At 36.6% G+C, this 21,286-nt stretch overlaps 1 protein-coding gene and 1 long non-coding RNA gene across 3 annotated transcripts in view; one reads left to right on the forward strand and one right to left on the reverse strand.

The window, feature by feature from the left end:
- LOC129742751 (unc-112-related protein) overlaps window positions 1–21,286 on the reverse strand; it is a 154,369-nt gene that overhangs the window by 17,668 nt on the left and 115,415 nt on the right. The window contains exons 2-5 of one of the 2 annotated variants that reach the window (XR_008736554.1): window positions 18,432–19,009; window positions 17,660–18,350; window positions 12,074–12,234; window positions 11,929–11,943 (exon numbers count right to left, since the gene is read on the reverse strand). Coding sequence is in view for 1 of the 2 variants with exons in the window: in XM_055734696.1 (XP_055590671.1) it covers window positions 17,660–18,350; window positions 18,432–19,009 (1,269 nt within the window). In the remaining variant the exon portion in view is untranslated. Of the gene's footprint in view, window positions 1–11,928; window positions 11,944–12,073; window positions 12,235–17,659; window positions 18,351–18,431; window positions 19,010–21,286 lie in introns of those variants that run through there. The other variant, XM_055734696.1, reaches the window with a different exon arrangement.
- LOC129742809 (uncharacterized) lies at window positions 14,456–15,479 on the forward strand. The gene is made up of 4 exons (XR_008736560.1): window positions 14,456–14,801; window positions 14,891–14,995; window positions 15,100–15,258; window positions 15,388–15,479. It is a non-coding gene; the product is annotated as an uncharacterized LOC129742809 (long non-coding RNA).

The following is a 21,286-nucleotide window of genomic DNA, read 5'->3' on the forward strand; positions in this document are numbered from 1 at the left end:
GTGTTGAAAGAAATAGCTGGTTTCCAGCAATCTGGATTGCTGATTTTCCAGCAATTTGAATTGCTGGAAACCAGCATTAACGTTTGCTGTTTTTTCCAGCAATTGAATTTGCTGGAAATTTTGCTGGAAAGTCAGCGGGACAAAAACCAGCAAAATTTTGCTGGTTTCCAGCAAAAAAAAATTTGCTGTGTAGCTTGTATGTCTGTTCTCTGTGGTTTTAGCACTTCACATGTTCCGATTGGCTTCTATTAACATGTGATTTCACTCACTGTTTCGTGCAAAGGCTAACTGGCACAGTGCTGAGCCCTGATCTTCACCGCCGAGCGAGTTCTACCAAATGAGGCTGCGATAATCGACGACGATTAGCTAACCCCTACCCCAAGCTAAGTCGCTGCAATCGAGGGCAGAGCCCTCGGCAGTTGTGGGTGTCACATCGCATTCCAGAATCCCTAACTCATGGACTTTTGTCCGTTTCAATTTTTTTCTTCTCAAGGACATTGATGGTACTTGCAATTTTTTACCACGTAGCCTCTTTTTGCAAACTCGTTTAGCCGGTTGCAAAATTGAATGAGATCGCCTGTGGAACTCAACAAAAAAAAGCTCGGAAGCCTAACGCGGTTGCCTCTAGAGACTGAGAGATGTCGCGTCAAGCGTTGACGAGATAGTTTCTGAAGTTTTAAGCTTTAGTCTGTTATGGCAAAGTGATTCAAACTGACATACTATTTCGATCAGGACGTAAACCAGAAATATATTACAAGAGCACCTGGCATCCCAGCCAGCCAGCCAGCAGCCAGCCGAACAGCCAGCTGTCAAATTTCGCCCCCTTCTCCGCATCCAACCCTCGTCTACTTTTTGCCAAAGTGAGACCACCATATCTAGATTCCATCATGGTCCGGACCACGGTATCTAAGCGGGAGTATGACATTTGGCATAAAGCCATTTGGCATAAAATCAATTTGGCATGAAGGACATTTGTCATAAAGGCCATTTGGCATAAAAGCCATTTGGCATAATTTCTTTTTTCGTGTGGTCGCGTTGAGATTCCCTTTTCGGACAACGTTGCGAGTTTTCTTTCTAGCTAGGGGTGATCCCTTAGCCCTGTCCGCCGCGCGATAGCGCGAAGGACAATATTTCATAAAAGTTCGAACGCGCAGCGTAAGGAGGCTGGTGTTTTTGTTTGTCTGCATCGTGTTAACTTTTGTAAAACCGCAATAGATAAGGCGTTTAGATCTAATCTTGAACCGACTCCTCACGCTGCGCGTTCGAACTTTCATGAAATATTGTCCTTCACGCTATCGCGCGGCGGAAGGGGCTAAGGGATCACCCCTAGCTTTCACGTAAACTTAGGAGGCCCCAGTAAACCTAGACCAATGTAACAAGGCCGCCGCTTCCGACGGCGGGTCGGCGGCCACCTCGGATTGGGGAGCCTCGGTGGCTTTGTGCCGCCTCACCCCCTGCATCCTCGATGTTTGCGGCAACGCCGCAAAATTTAAAAAAAAATGGAAGTTCATTTAAACAGTCACCAATCGGTAAGCTGAAATTATGCCAAATGGCTTTATGCCAAATGGCCTTTATGCCAAATAACCTTTATGCCAAAAATGGCTTTATGCCAAAAGGCATTATACCTAATGGCTTTACTTCAAAAGGCATTATACCAAATGGTTTTATGCCAAATGTCATACTCCCTATCTAAGCACATGGTGCAAAAACCTGTTAGAACCGAAAAAACTGCAAAACTTATGTGTTTGCAAGCTTGAATGCAAATTGAAAGCTTGAATACTTTTTCGCTGGTGGCAGCACCGTTAGCAAAGAGTTGATGTCCCAGACTACTTGAAAAAATATCCATTACAAGAACTCTTGCAGAAATCGACGGACAAAATCCAAAAGCGCCACCATCAAATGCTGCGGCAGAAATGCAGCTATAGAGTATTTTCCGAGACAGGTTGTGGTAGGGTAACTTTTTGTTTTTGTTTTGAAAAATGTAAACACCGACAGTTCAACATTTTGACCTTTGATGATAAGCACTGTTCAATGCTTTCTTTTAAAAACTTCTTTAATTAAAATTATTAACATACTTTCATGTCTTAACTTGTTATGAATAAACAATTGATTAAATAAAGAATTTATGTTCTCCTCACCAAGCTGCGCTCGCCAAACCACTACATTTGCATTGATAATTTTATTTCGTTACTATCTGGTCATTGAACATGCGTAATGTTGTTGTTATGTTTACCCTACCACGATATGCCGAGAAAATGTAAACATGAGAAATCAGCTGTTCGCTTGACAAGTGGGGAAATGCCTTATTCAGTAAAACACGCTAAGAAAAAAAAACAATAAGTGTGTTCAACGAAACCCAATCAAAATCAATTGAAATGGATTGACAGTTGATCAGCTGTTTTTCCAATTGACTTAGATCGATTTCTATTAGGCTGTTGATTGAACAGCCATTCTAATACTAATACTAATACTAACGCACTGGCGCAGTGTTTTCAGATGTAATTATCTTTATCAGCTTCGTTCAGAATTCGAAAAGGCGGTTTACTCAAGGCAAATTGTAATGAATTCATCATTTTGGCCATCTCAATGGCAATTCATTCCTGTATACAAGCTGTCCGAATAATTTCAGATTAGAAAGTTTGTTGTTTGACTCGAACTATATTAGAATACAAAAAAGGAATTTGTTTAGAATAATGAACAATTTTTAGGGATAAGAAAAGCACAAAAGCGACAAATTTTTGTTAAGGTACACCGGGGCAAATGCAAACTCGGGGCAAGTGCAAACGCTCAACTTTTCTCTGTTACAAATTTCTTCTTCTAGAAATTGTTGTTTAGACCTAAACGAACAATCTGACATAGATAAACTAAACTTTCTTTAAATTTTGTGAAATTATTTATCGGCTATATCGGTGAAATTTATATTCTTTGAGAAAGAATATTCAAGAATTGAAAGATTATAGACGGATAGAAGAACGACAGTTCGTTCGTACTGCAAGTTTCCGCTTGTGGGACGAACCACGCTAGGCCTACTATTGTGTGGTGGTTGCTACAATTCTATCTGTCTCAACCACTGCAAGGTAGTAGGCCCGTGAGGAACAAATCGATGAAATGTGATGAAAAGTGTTCAAATTAAAATTACCCTTCCGCTCAATTTTCAACATCTTTCATCTTATTCTAATCTTCTATCCGTCTATAATCTTTCAATTCTTGAATATTCTTTCTCAAAGAATATAAATTTCACCGATATAGCCGATAAATAATTTCACAAAATAAAATTTACGGTGATTAACTCTTCATTTAAAAATTCTTTCTTTAAATTTTTCACTAAAACATGGCACTGTTTGATAACACACGAATTCAAGTACGTATCAGACATGAACAGTATGTTTTTGTTTAGCATATTTTGGCTACACAGAGTGCATTCAAATCCGGATTTTCGTTAAAAGGTGAGTGTTTGGGACCGATATTCAAGTGAAAGCAGAAATTTTATGATAAATTTTCAGTACACCCCGAAAGATGTGAAAATAATATTCGCTCTTGTTAACCCACACTGCGGGGCAAGTGCAAACGACACTACTGGGGTAAGTGCAAACGCACCTTTAAGCCTTGTAACATCAGCCAATTCAGAAAATTCATCACCAAAATGGTTCAGCATTATATTAAAACGGTCAGAAGGGTACAAAAGTGTTGTATCTAAAGCGGATGTTCAAAGTTCCGTAATGCCTTAGTAAATGAAGGTATTTTGCTTAAAACAACAGTCACCAAAAATGGAGTTCCAAAAAGTTATCAATATTGCAAAAAAAACAGCAAATATATGAATAAAAGTTGATAAAACGTACCGGAACATGTATTCAATTCATTTTAGGACCGATACACTGACTCATCTGTGAATTAGTTAGGAAAAAGTATTGTGTTTGCACTTGCCCCCATAAACGGGGCAAGTGCAAATTTTGAATTTTTTTTTCACAAAAGCATCGTTACTTTTTACCAACATTTTTTTATTTTTCACTTTCAACGGGAATTTGTTTAGAACTATTTTAGTGATGCAACGAACAATAATTGATAATTTTTGAACATATACATATTTTTCTAGGACATGTGAAAGTTGAACTATGGTGAAAACCGTTTGCACTTGCCCCGGTGTACCTTATAGAAAAATAATCATTATTTTTAAAACATACAATCATGATATTATGAAATAAAATACAGTGGATCGATAAATTTTATATTTTATTTGACATTTTATCGTATTTCACAACATAGACCAAATTTCACTTCCTATTTATAGTATAGTTGGCACTTCCTATTTGATTATTATAATAATCCAAGACCGACTGACAGATGTATTGTGAAAATGAAGTCCTAACAGAACAGCGACGCCACATCGACCGACATCTTTTTCAGCACCACGGACCAGCACGACTAGCACAGCACCACCGACTCAGGATACCTGGCACAGCAATACCGACTCAGCATGACAGGCACAGCACCACGCAGACCCAACATGGCTGACATAGCACCACCGATCAGCACCACTGACTCCGCACGACTAGCACTGCACCACCGACTCAGAACACGACAGAAAACACCGCACCGAATGACACCGCTTTCATTTCTTCAAATATTTTTTTCACAACAAACCAAATCAGCTGTTTTTGACAGAAAACAACTGCATTTGTGTTAGTGTAATAGAAATCGATAGAAACGAATCCTGCCTCCGAGCTTGATCGTTTTCGATTGGTTTCGATCGTTTCGATCGATTTCGATTGGCTTCAATGAACGTCAATTGGATTAGTTTCGACCAAAACATTGGCTGAGTGAACAACCATTTACCAATCGAAATCGATTGAAACCAATTTCAATTGGCTATTGAACGGGCCTAATTTATATTACACGGTCGGAAATAACTAGCATTTTGAAGGTTCATTTGCTCAACAAACACCAGTGATTGAAATCCTCAACCATTTTCTCATCAGAGGCATTCAAAATACACACTTTGAGGCCTCGTATAGTAATACAGGAGACGATACATATACATTCATTCAAACCTCCCCCCATGAGGAGGATCTGCTCCGAGAGACACTATTCGTTCGCTACTCCGAACGAACTCTCTCAACGTTCGGTTGCTACATGATGCATGAAGAAGACGAGGCACACATACTCATTTAAGTTATTGAATTTGATGGACTCAAGCCGATAGCTGTCGTTGAGGAGAACATCTTCAACCTCGCCGCAAAGGTTGATGCAACAATGACAACAACCGAACTTATTGCGTTGCATAGGCCCGCAGCGTATGGAGCAAGGAGAGGGGAGGAAAAGAAACGAAAAAACTAACTGCATGCGTGCGGTTGCTGTGCAATAATAGCAAAAGCAGAAAAACCTCGGGTATTCGATCCAGGCACAAACGAGGAGACTCGGGTTTGCCTTTTGAATTCGGTTTCCTCAAGAATGTAACAGGAGATGAGTGAGAGCCATTCGTTTGGTTTTTTGGATTCGCTGCCTCGAATGTATTTATATTGCTTCGTGAAGGTGGGCCATGTGAGAGCGTATGCATCATCGGTTTTGTCGTTTTCGTTGCCTCAAAGCAACCTTTGCTTCCGAGTAAAGCGTTGAGCGAGAGATGGTTGATCAATTCATGCTCAGCAAAATTCAATCACTGACAAACACACTGAGATCTTTCTCTACGTGGCCTTGGCTCTCCAAAATTAGCACGGTTTTTCGGTATCAGAGTCGTCATTCGCTATTCAAAGCTTTTTTTTTTACTTGGGGCCGTTCAGATACCACGTGGATAGAAAAATGCGATTTTAGCCCCCCCTCTATCCTCTGCGTGGACGTTTGGCAAACCCTAAACCCGTCCTCGGATGTCCACGTGGACAGGTTTGAATTTTTTTTCTAAATCTCATTTTTCAGTTAGAAATCACTACTTTCTGCTTTTTTGTTATAGAAATGGCTGGTTTAAAAACAAAAGCGAAATAGCATTTCCTGATATGAAATAATTTTAAAATTTTGAATTCCTTAATTATGTTATTTATCACTTGCTTTCGAGTGGCTACTAGAAGTTTAAACATAAACTGGAAAACTTTGCAATTTTAAGATTTTGAATTAAACTAAATTAAATTAAGACCTTGGTAAAACAATCTGTATTATATATCATGTTATAACATAAATCAGGATCCCAATCAAAATAAATACTTGGCCAAGTCATCAAAACCCTTAGGCCGATGACATAGTGAGCGGCGAACCACATTTGAAGAAAATGAATGCGAATCGCTTAAACCTGACATACTCAAAACGCGCCGAAGCAGATGTCAATTTGTTCCGCCGCTCGAGTTCGCGTTGGCCGTGTTCGCCAATTCGCATCGCATCTCTCTCACTATGCCATCGGCCTTAATCGCAATATCCTCAGCACTGTTCCGTGGAATTTGGAATCAATGATCAGGCTCAACCAGATATACAAATAAGTTATCTGTTTAAATTGAAGATTTTTTTTTTCAATTGAGGAATCTGAATGCGCAAAAACGAGTCAGGTTCTCAATTAAGTGACATAGTATTTCTAAAAAAATTGGCGAAAGTATGTCAGAGTACATTTTGCAAATGTATTCCAAATTTGAACAAAAGCATATTACTCGCGTGAGCTTTCATTACGTTGAATGAAACAAAATTTGAAAAACTGAGATATTCACTAAAAAAGCTTCATTATAACATTATATACCTATATGATTGCACGGAGAAAAAAGACGACAGTTGTTCCAATTATTTCAGCTATTCTAATAATCGAAATGCAGTTGATTTTTTCGCATTCAACTACTTATACAATAGATTCAACTACAAACTTCTAATTGTCCTTACGCAATCAACTATCAATATAATGCATTCAACTGTATGGTTTATGTTATGCATTCAACTATAAATACAATAGATTCAACTACAAACTGCTGATTGACCTTATGCAATCAACTATGAATATAATAGATTCAGTTGTGATGGTATAATTGATTCAATTGTAATATTATAATTGATTCAATTGTGAATGTGATAGATTCAACTACATTTGTATGATTGATTTTAGGCATTCAACTATAAATATAATAGATTCAACTTAAGTAGTATAATTGGTTCAACTATAGATATGATAGATTCAAATACAATTGTATAATCGAATTTAGGTATTAAATTTTGAATATAATAGATTCAACTACATATTTGTTGTTGAGCGTTTGCATTCAACTATAGATATAATAAAATACAGTGAACTCATTCACAGGGCATACAGTCATTGTCACTGACCCATAATTTGAACTGTTGAGCAGAAAAATAAGCAGAGTTTTCGCCAGTTGCCGTTTCGAGGAGGAACACCCGTAAAAAACCATCTCATACCGGTAGAAATCCAGAGTTGACACGCAAGATATCGATGCTGCCTGCCCGTTTGGCCACCCAGGTGGCCCGCCAGCTGCCGAGAACCGCTACCCAGGTTGCCAAGCTGGCCGTGCCGGCTCGCAACCTGCACATCTCGGGGGTAAACCGCGGTGCCGAGATCTCTTCCATCCCGAAGGCTGATCTGGAGGAAAATGGTCGCGTATTGGATTCTAAATCAATTTCAAGGCCTTTGTTCCAAGCAGACACTTTCACTATAATTGAAACAAAAAAAAAAAAAAAGTAATTTGTTTTGTTTACAAGATCCCGGGCAGAGTAAGGACAACCCGCCCAAGCAACCAAAAGTCGCATTTTTACTTAACTCCGAACTCCGAAGTTCACATTTGGCTGAAAAAATGTATTACGGGAACTTCAGGTGACTTTTGTCGCGTAAAAGTTACTCAGGAACTTCCATCGCCCTTTGAAAGGTTAAACTATCGATAACGGAACTTCTAAGCGCTTTTAATGGAACTCCTTTCAAGAAGGTCGATAACGTTCGCGTAACATTCAAAAACGCACCATTAAGATACTTGAAGGTGTTTTAAAGAACCTATATGGGAATTCTAAGCGACATGTCAAAAATGTTTTTCAAGAAGGTCGATAACGTTCGCATAACATTATAAAGCGCACCATTAAGATACTTGAAGGTGTTTTAAAGAACCTATATGGGAATTCTACGCGACATGTCAGAAATGTCTGTCAATTTCTTGTCATGGTATTTGTTTTGTTTATATCTGTACTGATATTTACAAATGGAATTCAAGATTTTTTCGAATTTTTCTTAAAAATGTTAAATAAGATGTTCGAATAAATTTTTGATTATGCGAATTTTTGTTATGATTCATATTGTGTACTGAAAGTCCTTTGAACGAAATAAGGTACCTTCTATTGACCAACCCACTCAATCATCTCAAATGACATTAAGTTTAAATACTAATCATTACAGTGGCAATTAGCTATTGCTGGATTGGTCGAGAGGCTGGTGAGTTTCATTGCAACCTAGAGAACAGCGGTTCAATTCTCTAGGCGTGTAAGCAGCTTTTGTAATCAAAACAATATAATTAAAATCAATGAGATAGACCGTGATAGACCGGCAACCTAGCAATCTGACATGTGGTTGTCAGAGCAATCTGTCAATTGATTTTTTTTTCGGCGCGTAGAAGTTTCTTGACATTCTCTTAGAAGCTGAATAGCGTTTTCTACAGCCACCTAAACGAACTTGAAAGTAGCTTTAAGAACTTAAATTTTGGGCTGATTAGCATTCTCTTCAGACACAAACGAGAGCTGATTAAGCTTCTATGGAACCTTTTTAAGGGAATTCTGGTTGCTTGGGCGGTTAATCTTTTCTCATTTGATGGCGGTGGGGACCGGTTTCAAGAAGAACAAGGAGGAGGAAATAAATAGGTAAGTCTTGTCCCGTTTGTGTTGAATAAGTGATAGAGAAACTTTTTTTTGCAGTAAATCATTCGCAACATCAGCAGTTCGGGGCCAAATGTACCGATTGGTTCCGCACTGGAAGCTTCCGGAAGGTCTTCGAACATTATTTCACCTGAGTGGATATGATTTCGCGCTGAGTCACTGGGAGTCTGACCGAACATGCATGCCATTTTTATTGTACTGCAACAGTGTATCCAAACGAATGAGTTATTCAAAATAAATTTAGAAATTGAAAATGATTATAAAATTTAATTTTGATGTAGCGATAGTATAGTATAGTAATCTTAATAATATAAATATAGTAGAATGCAAAAAACCAATCATATAGATATATTTAAACCTATGATATTCATAATTGAATCAATCATATTAGTATAATTGAATCTACTATACTTATTGTTAAATGCATAGAATCAATCATACGATTATAGTTGAATCTATCATTTGTATAGTTGAATGCAAAAAATCAACCAGATCATCTATTATATATATAGTTCAAAGTTTAATATTTATAGTTAGCCGAGAATTAATCAGAAATATAGTTCAATATAGGCGGAATATAGTTGGAAAAACTATACTTTTTTCTCCGTGTGATACAACAATCAATTTAAACCCTTTTAATGTATAAAATGTAAGACTTCTAGCGTAACATTTAAAAAGGGCGAAACTAGCAGTTAGCTCGAAACGAGAAAAACGCGTTTGAAAATTCGGAACACCTATTCAAATCCTATTTATAAAATCGACCACTTTTTGTTCAACAAAATCAAAAAATGTGCATTATATTCACTTATTGTTCGATGGTTATCAAGAACTTTAACTTTTTTCACGTAATTTCAGAGATTTTCGAGTTTCGCCCTATTATTGTTTTTGATTTCAGTTACGCCTGCAAGTTCCGCCCAATTGATCGGCCGTTTTTGTTTTGGTTTTGAAGTTACGCCCATTCATCCTACACGCAAAAACTAATTAGGCCGTTTTGTCACACACGGTCAACTCAGTTACGTCTTTTGGCTCTACACGAATAGAAAAATTCACTCCATTTTGAATAGGCGTAACTTCACGCTCCAACGAAAATGCATCAACATGAAGTTTCGCCAACCCCCTGGCAACTTGACGTTTCCCATACAAATCGCGTGTGCCAGTTTTTTCTGGTTCTCTGGTTCTGTCAAATTGAAAATCAAGCGACTTAACATGTCGGAAGGACGCATATTGAAATATATTCTCTTTCAATTGATTCAACAAATGAAAAAATGATTCGAATTTAAAAATTTAAGCTCAGTTATATGTAAAACGATCTGTTTTCAAAAGTTTAGTCGATGCAATCAACTCACAGACGTAAATCTGTGTATCATTTATTAGGTCTAAAACTACTGGACTAATCCAAATAAACCACAAATATACGGCAGTTTTTTGGAACAAGTATCCCTTCCACCGAAACAATTGTGGACAATCGTACACAATAAATGTAAAACAAAACATCACCACAACAATCATCGAATGATTTTCATAAACTGCGATACATATGGAAATTTTAGAATGGCAAAACTTTCACATTATAGCAGAACATTTCCTGTTTTATGGAAAAACTGTTCCTATACAATAAATAAATAGGTAGAATATTGAATGTGTATAATAACTTCGGTTGAATCTCTTTTTCATTCATTCGAAAGTTATGAATTTGCCTGATTCGCACCACATTTGATGATGTGCCCTTTCCACACGCATGGCTCGAAAAGTATGTAAACAAGCGGTACACATGCGACATCTGCGATTTTGAATCAGGCACACGAAGCTCGCCAGAACTGTCAAGTTGCCAGGGGGTTGAGTTTCGCCCAATTGAATTTTATCAATTTTTTGAAAGTTTTAAGTAATTTTAAGATGAAACCGCGTTTGATAGGTAAAGTGCAACCGCGTGCATTCGGAATGACTGTTAACTCGATTTGTTTACATTTGGCAGTTTCGCCCTTTTGAAATGTTACGCTTGACTTTCAAAATGACGAATGAAACAAAACCTTGCTTGCCCATTTCAATGTTGCTTACGTCCCTTCTTCCAAACGGCGAATTGCAGAGGAAGAGAAACCTAGCACATTCGCTAAACAGTAAATAAAAATTACCGAGTTCGGTAATTGTTTTACCGAAATCCTAACATGTGTAAATTGCAGGGAGATGGCATCCCTATCCTTTGTCATTGAATTTGACAACCATCAAAATTACGGGCCTACGATTTTGTGGGCCCATAACAAACCTGACATTTTGCTGTCAAGGACCCGAACTAAATGTCAAATGCTAGAGAAGTATAGTTGATAGCACACTAACACATCAATCATTCTGATTCCTCATTAGTTGAAATTTTGACTTTTGAGACTTCGTACTGCTGTGAGAGGAAAACACCATAAACGTCTCTCCCGATGGATAGAAAAACAGAAGAAGATTCTTGTTCGAAAGAAGAACTAGATTGCCACCTCCCTGGTAAATCGTTAAACTGTTCGGTGATTTTTTCGGTAAAAAATAAACGAACATCGGTAAATCGATTCTTCATTTACCGATGTTCGTTTGTTTTTTTACCGAAAAAATTACCGAACAGTTTAACGATTTACACATGTCAGGATTTCGGTAAAAAAATTACCGAACTCGGTAATTTCCGTTTACTGTGTATGGATTCTATCACACAAAAAAAAGCATAGTAAAATTACTAGATCCGTGGTTTAAATGAACAACACGCAACCATATTTTTGAGTCAATAATGTTTTGTTCTTGATATTACCATGAACATAGTAATTTTACTTTGTGTTAATTTTGGCTGCGCATAGTAATTTTAACTATGTTCATAGTAAAATTGTCAATGATAGAATGAGCTCTTTTACTTCGAGCATAGTAAAATTGCAATTTTCCATTATCGTAATAACACATTAAAATGAGTACCCTATCATGATATACATCACAAAATTACCATGCAGCATTGTATAAAGACCTCAAAATAAAATTCATTTGTTACAAATTAAAATTTTTATTTATTTTATTATTTTTCATTAACTTCAATTCATGGTGGTAGCACCACCCACGAATGGGGCACAGGGGTTGCATCACACTTAGCGTCTGAAATAAAAATGAAAAAAAAACGGGAAACAATTAATTATAGGAAATACGAAAACGTACAAAAACTGTTCAGTTTGCTTTTTCAACAAGCAGTAAAAAAATTAGAAAATAAAAACACAATTTCACTCACCTGAAAGCCTGCATTTAACGGCCCGGCAGATGTACTGAAATTGCGTTCCGCGAACAGTGCGCCATGGCTCACCGGTTAGCAGCTTTCGTCACAATGTCCTCCGACGTTGTCCAATATCCGAAATCGAGGGAGGTTGAGGAGCTCGAGCGCATTCGCCGACACTAAATAAATTAAGAAAAAAACAGTATCACACATGGAATTGAAAAAAAAATGGTAAATTCGCCTATCCGCTGGTGAATAAAATAGAACTAAATCTCACTAACCTGAAAAATTTCCGACTAGACTAATATGCTGTCCCGCTCCGGGAGCGTTGGTTCAAAGGCTCGTTGAGGCCCTTTCCAGCTGGTCGACGACACAATCTGGGAAATCTTTCGACAACAATATAGGAAAATTGTTCTGTTAGCATATTTCATAAGCAGTTAATTGGAAGTAACAAACAAAAACACAATTTACTCACCTGAGGAAATAATTTTCCCGATCCGACAAACCGACAATCCGATAATTTTGTTCGCGTTCCGAAATCGCGCAAATACAGAGATAATTTTACTATATCCATCATTTAGTATTTTCAACCATGATTTAGTATTTTTTACCGAAAATCTGGGCGATAATACTACGACATAGTATTTTTACTATCCGAACTTTGACAGCTCATAGTAATTTTCTCGTGTCTTAATTACCATGCGCATGATATTTTGATATTACACAATTCGTGTTCTTGAAATTACTATGCCCATGGTAATGTTGAAACACCGTCATTTGTGTTGTCAAAAATACTATGCACATTATAATTCATAGTAATTTCACTATGTGCTTCGTTCGAGTGTTTGTTTTTTGAGGGTCAGCCGTTCGCGATCCGACAAACCGACAATCCGATAATTTTGTTCGCGTTCCGAAATCGCGAACGGCTGGCCCGTAAAAAACAAACACTCGAATGAAGCACATAGTAAAATTACTATGAATTATAATGCGCATAGTATTTTTGACAACACAAATGACGGTATTTCAACATTACCATGGGCATAGTAATTTCAAGAACACGAATTGTGTAATATCAAAATATCATGCGCATGGTAATTAAGACACGAGAAAATTACTATGAGCTGTCAAAGTTCGCATAGTAAAAATACTAAAGCTTAGTTCTTTTAGAAATGGGACAGTTACGAATGCCTGTATCTCAAAAACCATTCGTTGGAACCAAATACTTTCTATGAAGAAAAAGAAGGTAATGTTATGATCTTTCATGAAAAAATTTGAAAAAAAATATTTACCGTTTTTTGTTAAAGAAATTTCTACTTTATTCTTGGTATCTCCCATTGGCCGGCGCACACTTTTTTCGGTCATGGTATTAATCAGTTTCTGCAACTTATACTTCGTAAAATCTATATTTTAGGTGGCTTCACTCTCCTTCTTCAATTTCTGATACTTTATGGTCCAATACTTCTCTGGAAACTGGAAACTGAAAGCATTTTAGTGGATACAGTTGTTTCGAAATGAACAAATTTGATTATTTTTGACCACATTTTTGAACGTTTTTTTTTCGGTACCAGTTTTACAGCTTAAGAGCTTTGGAACTATCAAAAAATGGTTGTTTGAGGTTGGATTTCTATGAGTCATCACTAGGCAACACTTTCAGCTTATCGGAGAAAATTGTGTTGGACATTTCAGCGATCTACCCTTAGTTTTTCGTTTATTGAAAATTAAAAATGCTGATATGAGACTTGACTTCCTTGATGATCCTTAACCGTTGTTGCCGATCATGTGCTTCACTCCAATGCTTGATTTGAACTTTGTGGACATTATTGACAGTGTTTGCATACTTATCCACCACAAAAACTCAGTAATTCTTTGAATAATCAACGGTTTTGTCAGCTATCAATTTGATAATGACGAATTTTAAAGGAAACTGTGCAAAATTATTTTTTTCTTTTTCTCTTGCATCGTACATATCTCAAAAACGCGTAAATTTTAAATTTTGAAAAAAATAGGCCGAATAGTACTTTTTACAGGCAACAAAATGCTGTCAAAATTTTGAATATCCGATAACTAGTTAACGAGCTATTTGCAAATGAAAGTGTCCCATTTCTAAAAGAACTAAGCTTTATGTCGTAGTATTATCGCCCAGATTTTCGGTAAAAAATACTAAATCATGGTTGAAAATACTAAATGATGGATATAGTAAAACTATCATGACTCTGTATTCGAAAAGCCCATGCAATTTTTTTCCGTGTACACGGAAAAAAATTGCATGGGCTTTTCAAATACTCTGTATTCGAAAAGCCCATGCAATTTTTTTCCGTGTACACGGAAAAAAAATGCATGGGCTTTTCAAATACAGAGTCATGATAATTTTACTATATCCATCATTTAGTATTTTCAACCATGATTTAGTATTTTTTACCGAAAATCTGGGCGATAATACTACGACATAGTATTTTTACTATCCGAACTTTGACAGCTCATAGTAATTTTCTCGTGTCTTAATTACCATGCGCATGATATTTTGATATTACACAATTCGTGTTCTTGAAATTACTATGCCCATGGTAATGTTGAAACACCGTCATTTGTGTTGTCAAAAATACTATGCGCATTATAATTCATAGTAATTTCACTATGTGCTTCGTTCGAGTGTTTGTTTTTTGAGGGTCAGCCGTTCGCGATTTCGGAACGCGAACAAAAATTATCGGATTGTCGGTTTGTCGGATCGGGAAATGTATTCCCTCAGGTGAGTAAATTGTGTTTTTTTTTGTTACTTCTAATTAACTGCTTATGAAATATGCTAACAGAACAATTTTCCTATATTGTTGACGAAAGATTTCCCAGATTGTGTCGACGACCAGCTGGAAAGGGCCTCAACGAGCCTTTGAACCAACGCACCCGGAGCGGGACAGCAGATTAGTCTGATCGGAAATTTTTCAGGTTAGTGAGATTTCGTTCTATTTCATTCACCAGCGGATAGGCGAATTTACCATTTTTTTTTTTTCAATTCCATGTGTGATACTGTTTTTTCTTAATTTATTTAGTGTCGGCGAATGCGCTCGAGTTCCTCAACCTCCCTCGATTTCGGATATTGAACAACGTCGGAGGACATTGTGACGAAAGCTGCTAACCGGTGAGCTGGTCCACTGTTTGCGGAACGCAATTTCAGTACATCTGCTGGGCCGTTAAATGGTGGCTTTCAGGTGAGTGAAATTGTGTTTTTATTTTCTAATTTTTCTACTGCTTGTTGAACAAGCAAACTGAACAGTTTTTGTACCTTTTCGTATTTCCTATAATTAATTGTTTCCCTTTTTTTTTCATTTTCATTTCAGACGCTAAGTGTGATGCAACCCCTGTGCCCCATTCGTGGGTGGTGCTACCACCATGAATTGAAATATAAAGAAAAATAATTTAAAAAAATAAAAATTTTAATTTGTAACAAATGAATTTTATTTCGAGGTCTTTATACAATGTCGCATGGTAATTTTGTGATGTATATCATGATAGGGTACTCATTTTAATGTGTTATTACGATAATGAAAAATTGCAATTTTACAATGCTCGAAGTAAAAGAGCTCATTCTATCATTGACAATTTTACTATGAACGTAGTCAAAATTACTATGCGCAGCCAAAATTAACACAAAGTAAAATTACTATGTGCATGGTAATATCAAGAACAAAACATTATTGACTCAAAAATATGGTTGCGTGTTGTTCATTTAAACCACGGATCTAGTAATTTTACTATGCTTTTTTTTGTGTGTATGAGCAATCAGCTACACTACACGGAAAATAAAAAAAAGGTAAAATTTACCTTTTTGCGAGGTGAATTTTTTCCACCCCTCTTTCGAGGTAAATTTTACCTTTTTTTCATTCACCTAGCAAAAAGGTAAATTTTACCTTTTTTCAATTCACCTAGCAAAAAGGTAGATTTTACCATTTTCTCATTCACCTAGCTAAATAGTAAATAATACCGTTTTCCCATTCACTGATTTAAAAGGTAAATGCTAGTTTGTTTGATTGGTTTCTTCAATTAAATTAATTTAAAAAAAAAACACAATTCATGAAAAATGGTATTTATTTGAAATAAATAAGGACTGTTACCTAATATTTATTTTTGAAATATATCACCGTGTTCTTCAAAAATTGTTGAGGCAAGTCCTTTGTTCGCCAAGCTTGTCAGGTCCGGCTTTTCCGGAATAATATCTGAAGGCTGACGGGAATACAACACGAAGCTCTTTGGGCCGATCTGAAACAAAAGCAAAGTATTATGAAGAGAACCAGCACAACTAAATGAAATCTTAGAAAACACTTACCATTTTGTTCCGATTTTCACATATTGTGCACGAAGCAAAACTTGTTCCTAAACGGCAAAACAGCTTAACCTCAATAAACGGAATCGTCAAATAGTTACTTTCTTTCGAGATGATTTGTACCGATTTGTTTAGCTCAATCCAGGTCAACTTCACCTCGCTACGAGGTAAGTTTTACCTTATTTGGATTTAACTTTCTTTCTAGGTGGATTATACTTTTTGATTCAGCTCAATTCAGGTGAACTTCACCTCGCTACGAGGAAAATTTACCTTTTTTAGATTCACATTTTTTCTCGGTGAATTGTACCTTTTTTCATTCTTCGTTTCAGGTATATTTTACCTCGCTGTGAGGTGAGTTTCACCTCGAAAAGGTAGAAGTTACCTTTTTGGCTTTTGCGAGCGTTCACCTTTGCTGTCTCGGTAAATTTTACCTTTTTATTATTTTCCGTGTAGCTGACTGGACAGATGCACGTTAAACGTTGAGACCTCAATTTTTTATGTATAACGCAGCCCTACGCGGAAAATTTTTCGCTCTACCACAACCCTACGGGCGGAATTGTTCGCTCAAGGTTTTAAAAGGGCCTGGGGGTATAGATATCTCACCTATTAAACAGCCAGAAATTGAAGATTGCCCATATTATTTGCATCAGAAACATTTGGGCGTAAGTGGAAGTTAAACGAATCAAAGGACGAAAGAAAAGAGACGAATGAAACAAATTTCCCCTCCAAACGACGATTGTGTTCAGGCGTATGAACGATTTATGTTTGAATATGTCGTATGTTACTATATGATTAAAAAATAGATCTAAAAATTGCAAAAAATTAAATTCATAATGTGGAATATCTGACACAATTAGTTTCCATGAATATTGCGTATTTTTTGAAGGGTTATCGGCGAAGGAATGAAAATAGGATTTGAAAAACACTCTTCAAATTTCAGAAGCATTTTTCTCAGTTCGGTGTTTCTGTTTCATTCGACGTATTTAATGAAAGCTCACGCGAGATTAGATTGCATTTGAACCCACGGGAACGAGGGGTACAAGTGACAAATTCAATTATCGAGAAATGTTGACCTTTTCTGTCAGTAGATGGTGTTAAGGTTTGTTAAAAGATTGTCCGTTGGCGTTTATATGAAATATTTTAAGAGCTAGGTATCTTGGAATATATTATTTTTGCTACTTGTTCGAAAAACTATTCAGCCGGTATCTTGATAGAATAGAATATCTTTGCTAATACTGTAATAAGCATGTCGTTTCTTCGTTTGAATCAAGCAGATTTTTATTACATACCTTCATCGTGTTGTATCGCCAGGTTTTCAAGTGATCGCCAGTGTTGATGTCCATCTTCATAATTCGATTGCTGGCCACACCAAGCAATTCTTCCTTTTTGTGGCCGTCGAACTTGATTACAAAAAGTGTAACACCAAACTCAGGCAAACTCTGCCATGCCCGAATATAGCTCATTTTGGCTTCGACCAACGAGAGATCCTTAACATTAGCATGCGCTTCTAACATTCGCATCACTGCTTTGTTTTTAAGCTTTTTGATATACCGCGGTGACAAATATTCGGCTGGTTCGATGTTGTTTGGATTGATGGTGACTGCTGGAGCCTGTGCCGGTTTCTGCATACTAAGGAACGACTTAATACTGGATACTTCACTGTCATAAGAGCTATCAGCCAGTGATCGGCCTTTTGACGCTAATCGGCATGCAGCCATCCACTTGGCGTACTGATCCTCGTTATCGCAACGGATCCACATTTCACTGTTCGCGTTCTGTTCCAATGGCACTTCCAATTTGATGTTGTACTTATTCTGCGCCAAATTTACTTCGGGAGTCACTTCGCAACCGCGAAGATTTATTAAAACCTGCGGTGAATTGCCGGACCGCGAATCGTCGCGACTTTTGTATAAATGCAGATGTAGATCTTTATATGTAAACCAATACCTTCTGTACCCTTTCAGGGTAAATTTCTTCGGTCTGTAAAAGAAAACTTTGGATTATTTAAATCATGGAATAAAAAAATGGACTAGTTATTCAAGTAATTTTGTTGACACTCGCCTTAAAAATCTTAAATAATCTGTAAGTTCTGGTATATGTGTAATGTCCCCTCCATTGTTACAACTGTTTGGACCTTCTAGAGTTATCTGTAGCTCGCGCAATGCTGCATCGACATCATCATCTGCAGCATTCTCTAAACTGGAGGTGTCAATGCCTGAATCGGGTTGAGGTACTTCGTTCTGTAAATTGACCTGAAACTGAAGCGCTCCAAACATGAGCATTTCCTCTTCGGTGCATTCCATTTCTTCATTCAGCAACTGCCATTTGGCCTGTTCATAAAGTTGATTTATCCGCACTTGATCGTACTTCGGGTTTAGATCAAAGAACGTGTAATACTTGAAACGCAGACGTAACGTGTCGAACTCTCGTATGCCCTGCTCCATAATCGACAATGACGAATCCAACCAACCGACATTCATTCTAGCACGTTCAACGAGCGTTTTCGGTTTGACCAATCGCGAACGTGCCTCTGGGCTGGGAGCACACGGGCTGTATGCCAGATTATCGAAGGCATCACCTAGGCTGGATGATGATTCGTTGAATGAGGTGTGACCGTTAGCATAATTGTGCCTTAAAGTCTGAAAACCAGAAAACAGTAAAGCATGTTGAGAGCAGTAAACTCAGAACGGAATATTGAATCAATTGAGGTTGTTTATGCTTTGCGTGCATAAACGAACTGTAACATTGATGAAACAAAGTTGCGGATCCACCACACGCCCTTTCTAATAAAATTTAAAAATTATGCTATTGTTTAATTTTTAAATTAAGTTTAAAGTTGTTATAATCTTTTTCTTATTTATACACTCAGAAAAATACTATTATGTATGCCATAAGATTCTCTTATGAAGTGGCGCCATAAGAAAAATTAATGAAATTCATAAGATTGTCTTATGACGCGAATGAATTCTGAAGATGAACGCCTACTTCATTGAGAGGTTGTTGCTTTTCATAAGAGATTCTTATGGAAACAGTAAATCACTTTCTAATAAGAAAAATTCTCGATATTTCATGCTGAAAACATTCACTTTATTGTTTGCCAAATTTGTTTAAAATTAAATCCTTCATGGTCAACATCAGCAGCGCATCAACAGACGGCTCCATCAAAGTTTTTTTTTGCCGCATCTTAATCTTCGACCTTTCGTTTTTTGCCGATCAGCTTGCTGAAAAGTAAACAAATAATGTATTTTGGTTTACTAATATATTCAACGTTCACACCAAAAACATCAAATCGAACTTACCATTCCGGAGATAACAATAACATTTAACATTGAAGGAAAACTATAATAACTATGAACTGGCGATTGCTTCGTACTGTTAGATGATGAAAAAAAAACTGATGCTATGAATGAATGTGTTCATCATTTTTTCACAATGCCGTTTCTTCTATTTTTCATAAGAACATCGTATGAAAATTGAAAGAATTTCATAAGTCTCTTATGAAAAATTAGTTTGGACGCAAAAAAGTGGTTCATAAGATGTATCTTATGAAATTTATAATAAGATTTCCTCTGAGTGTAGTAGTACTAGCTGACCCGGTGTGCTTTGCTACACATTCCAAAAATAAATGTAATTTGTAAAAATTAATTGAAATTTAGATTTTAGTAAGCATTTTTTTAAGTCAAACTATCATAGTTCAGACCCAACGACTTTGAAATGAGAGCTGCAGCTGGAGTTCCGAATTGCCATTCAAAGATGGTATATATTATTTACTATAACTTGATCTCTAAATTTGTTTTACAGGATCTGAAATTTGTACTCTGTTTTTAAAGCTTCATAATGACTTAAATAATGTCAAAATTTATGGATTTTCCACCTTTTTCCCAAAGTGGGATGTAACGATCTTCCATAAATACATTTGTAACATCTGTTTTTGAATTATGCAAAATATCCGTACGCAAAAAAAAACTCTCTTATAAAATATGGTCCCTTCTTTGAAAAACTCTTTATCTTAAACTTACATGGGAGCTCCACCATCTTTTCCAATTTTGTCCCCCACTGTATAAAGAAGGTAGGCTGATTCACCCGGCTCGAGTTTACATAAATTTCTAATTGAAAGAAAAAGATTCGCATTGTACTTTATAAAGATAGAATTTTGAAAACCGATCAATAGCGTGAATCGGGACAATTTTTTGAGTATATTCCTAATATTCTGTATTATGAGCACTTCCAGTTCTTGATTAGCTTTAGATGGTGTATTTTTTGGAGTTGAAAAAATAAGCTATAGAAATTAAAAAAAAAACGACGAAAAGGATTTTTAATAACCATTTTCAAACAGTTTTTTTTCACCATCCTTGCCCTTCGAAGCAGTTTAAATATCTTTCCGTTTTCCGCCAAAATTATGTTAAAAAATGTTTCGCCATATGCCAAACTCGTGGACATGAGACATTTCAGCTTGAAGTTTTCCCGAACAGCACTTGTCATGGTATTGAAATTATTGATTTTATACAGTGCGGAAAGGTAAATATGATATGCATTTTTTCAGTTGATTTTCTTAATACAAAAACAATATTTTAATGTTTTCAGATACATATAGAGATGGTTTACTTGGCCCCCGAGGGCCAATCCGGAAGGTCGAATAAAAAACAGTCATGAACAAGATCATATCGCGTAAGTATTCTTAAGTTATTTGAAATTTCAGCACAATCATATTTTCCCAATAACTTTAATTTTCTTTCAGGGCGCCGGCTTTTCAATTTCCACCGAAAAAATTAACAGCATTTTGTTTCAGGGCCATGGCGGCTGCTCCCCCAGCAGAAGGAAAAAAATCAAACAGTGCAGCGGTCAAAATGAAAAATCATGCCACTGATCGTAATATAATTAATTAAAAAATAAATAAAAATGCGTTTCATTAAAAA

This window comes from Uranotaenia lowii, chromosome 1 (assembly GCF_029784155.1).
Source record: "Uranotaenia lowii strain MFRU-FL chromosome 1, ASM2978415v1, whole genome shotgun sequence".
NCBI lineage: Eukaryota > Metazoa > Arthropoda > Insecta > Diptera > Culicidae > Uranotaenia > Uranotaenia lowii.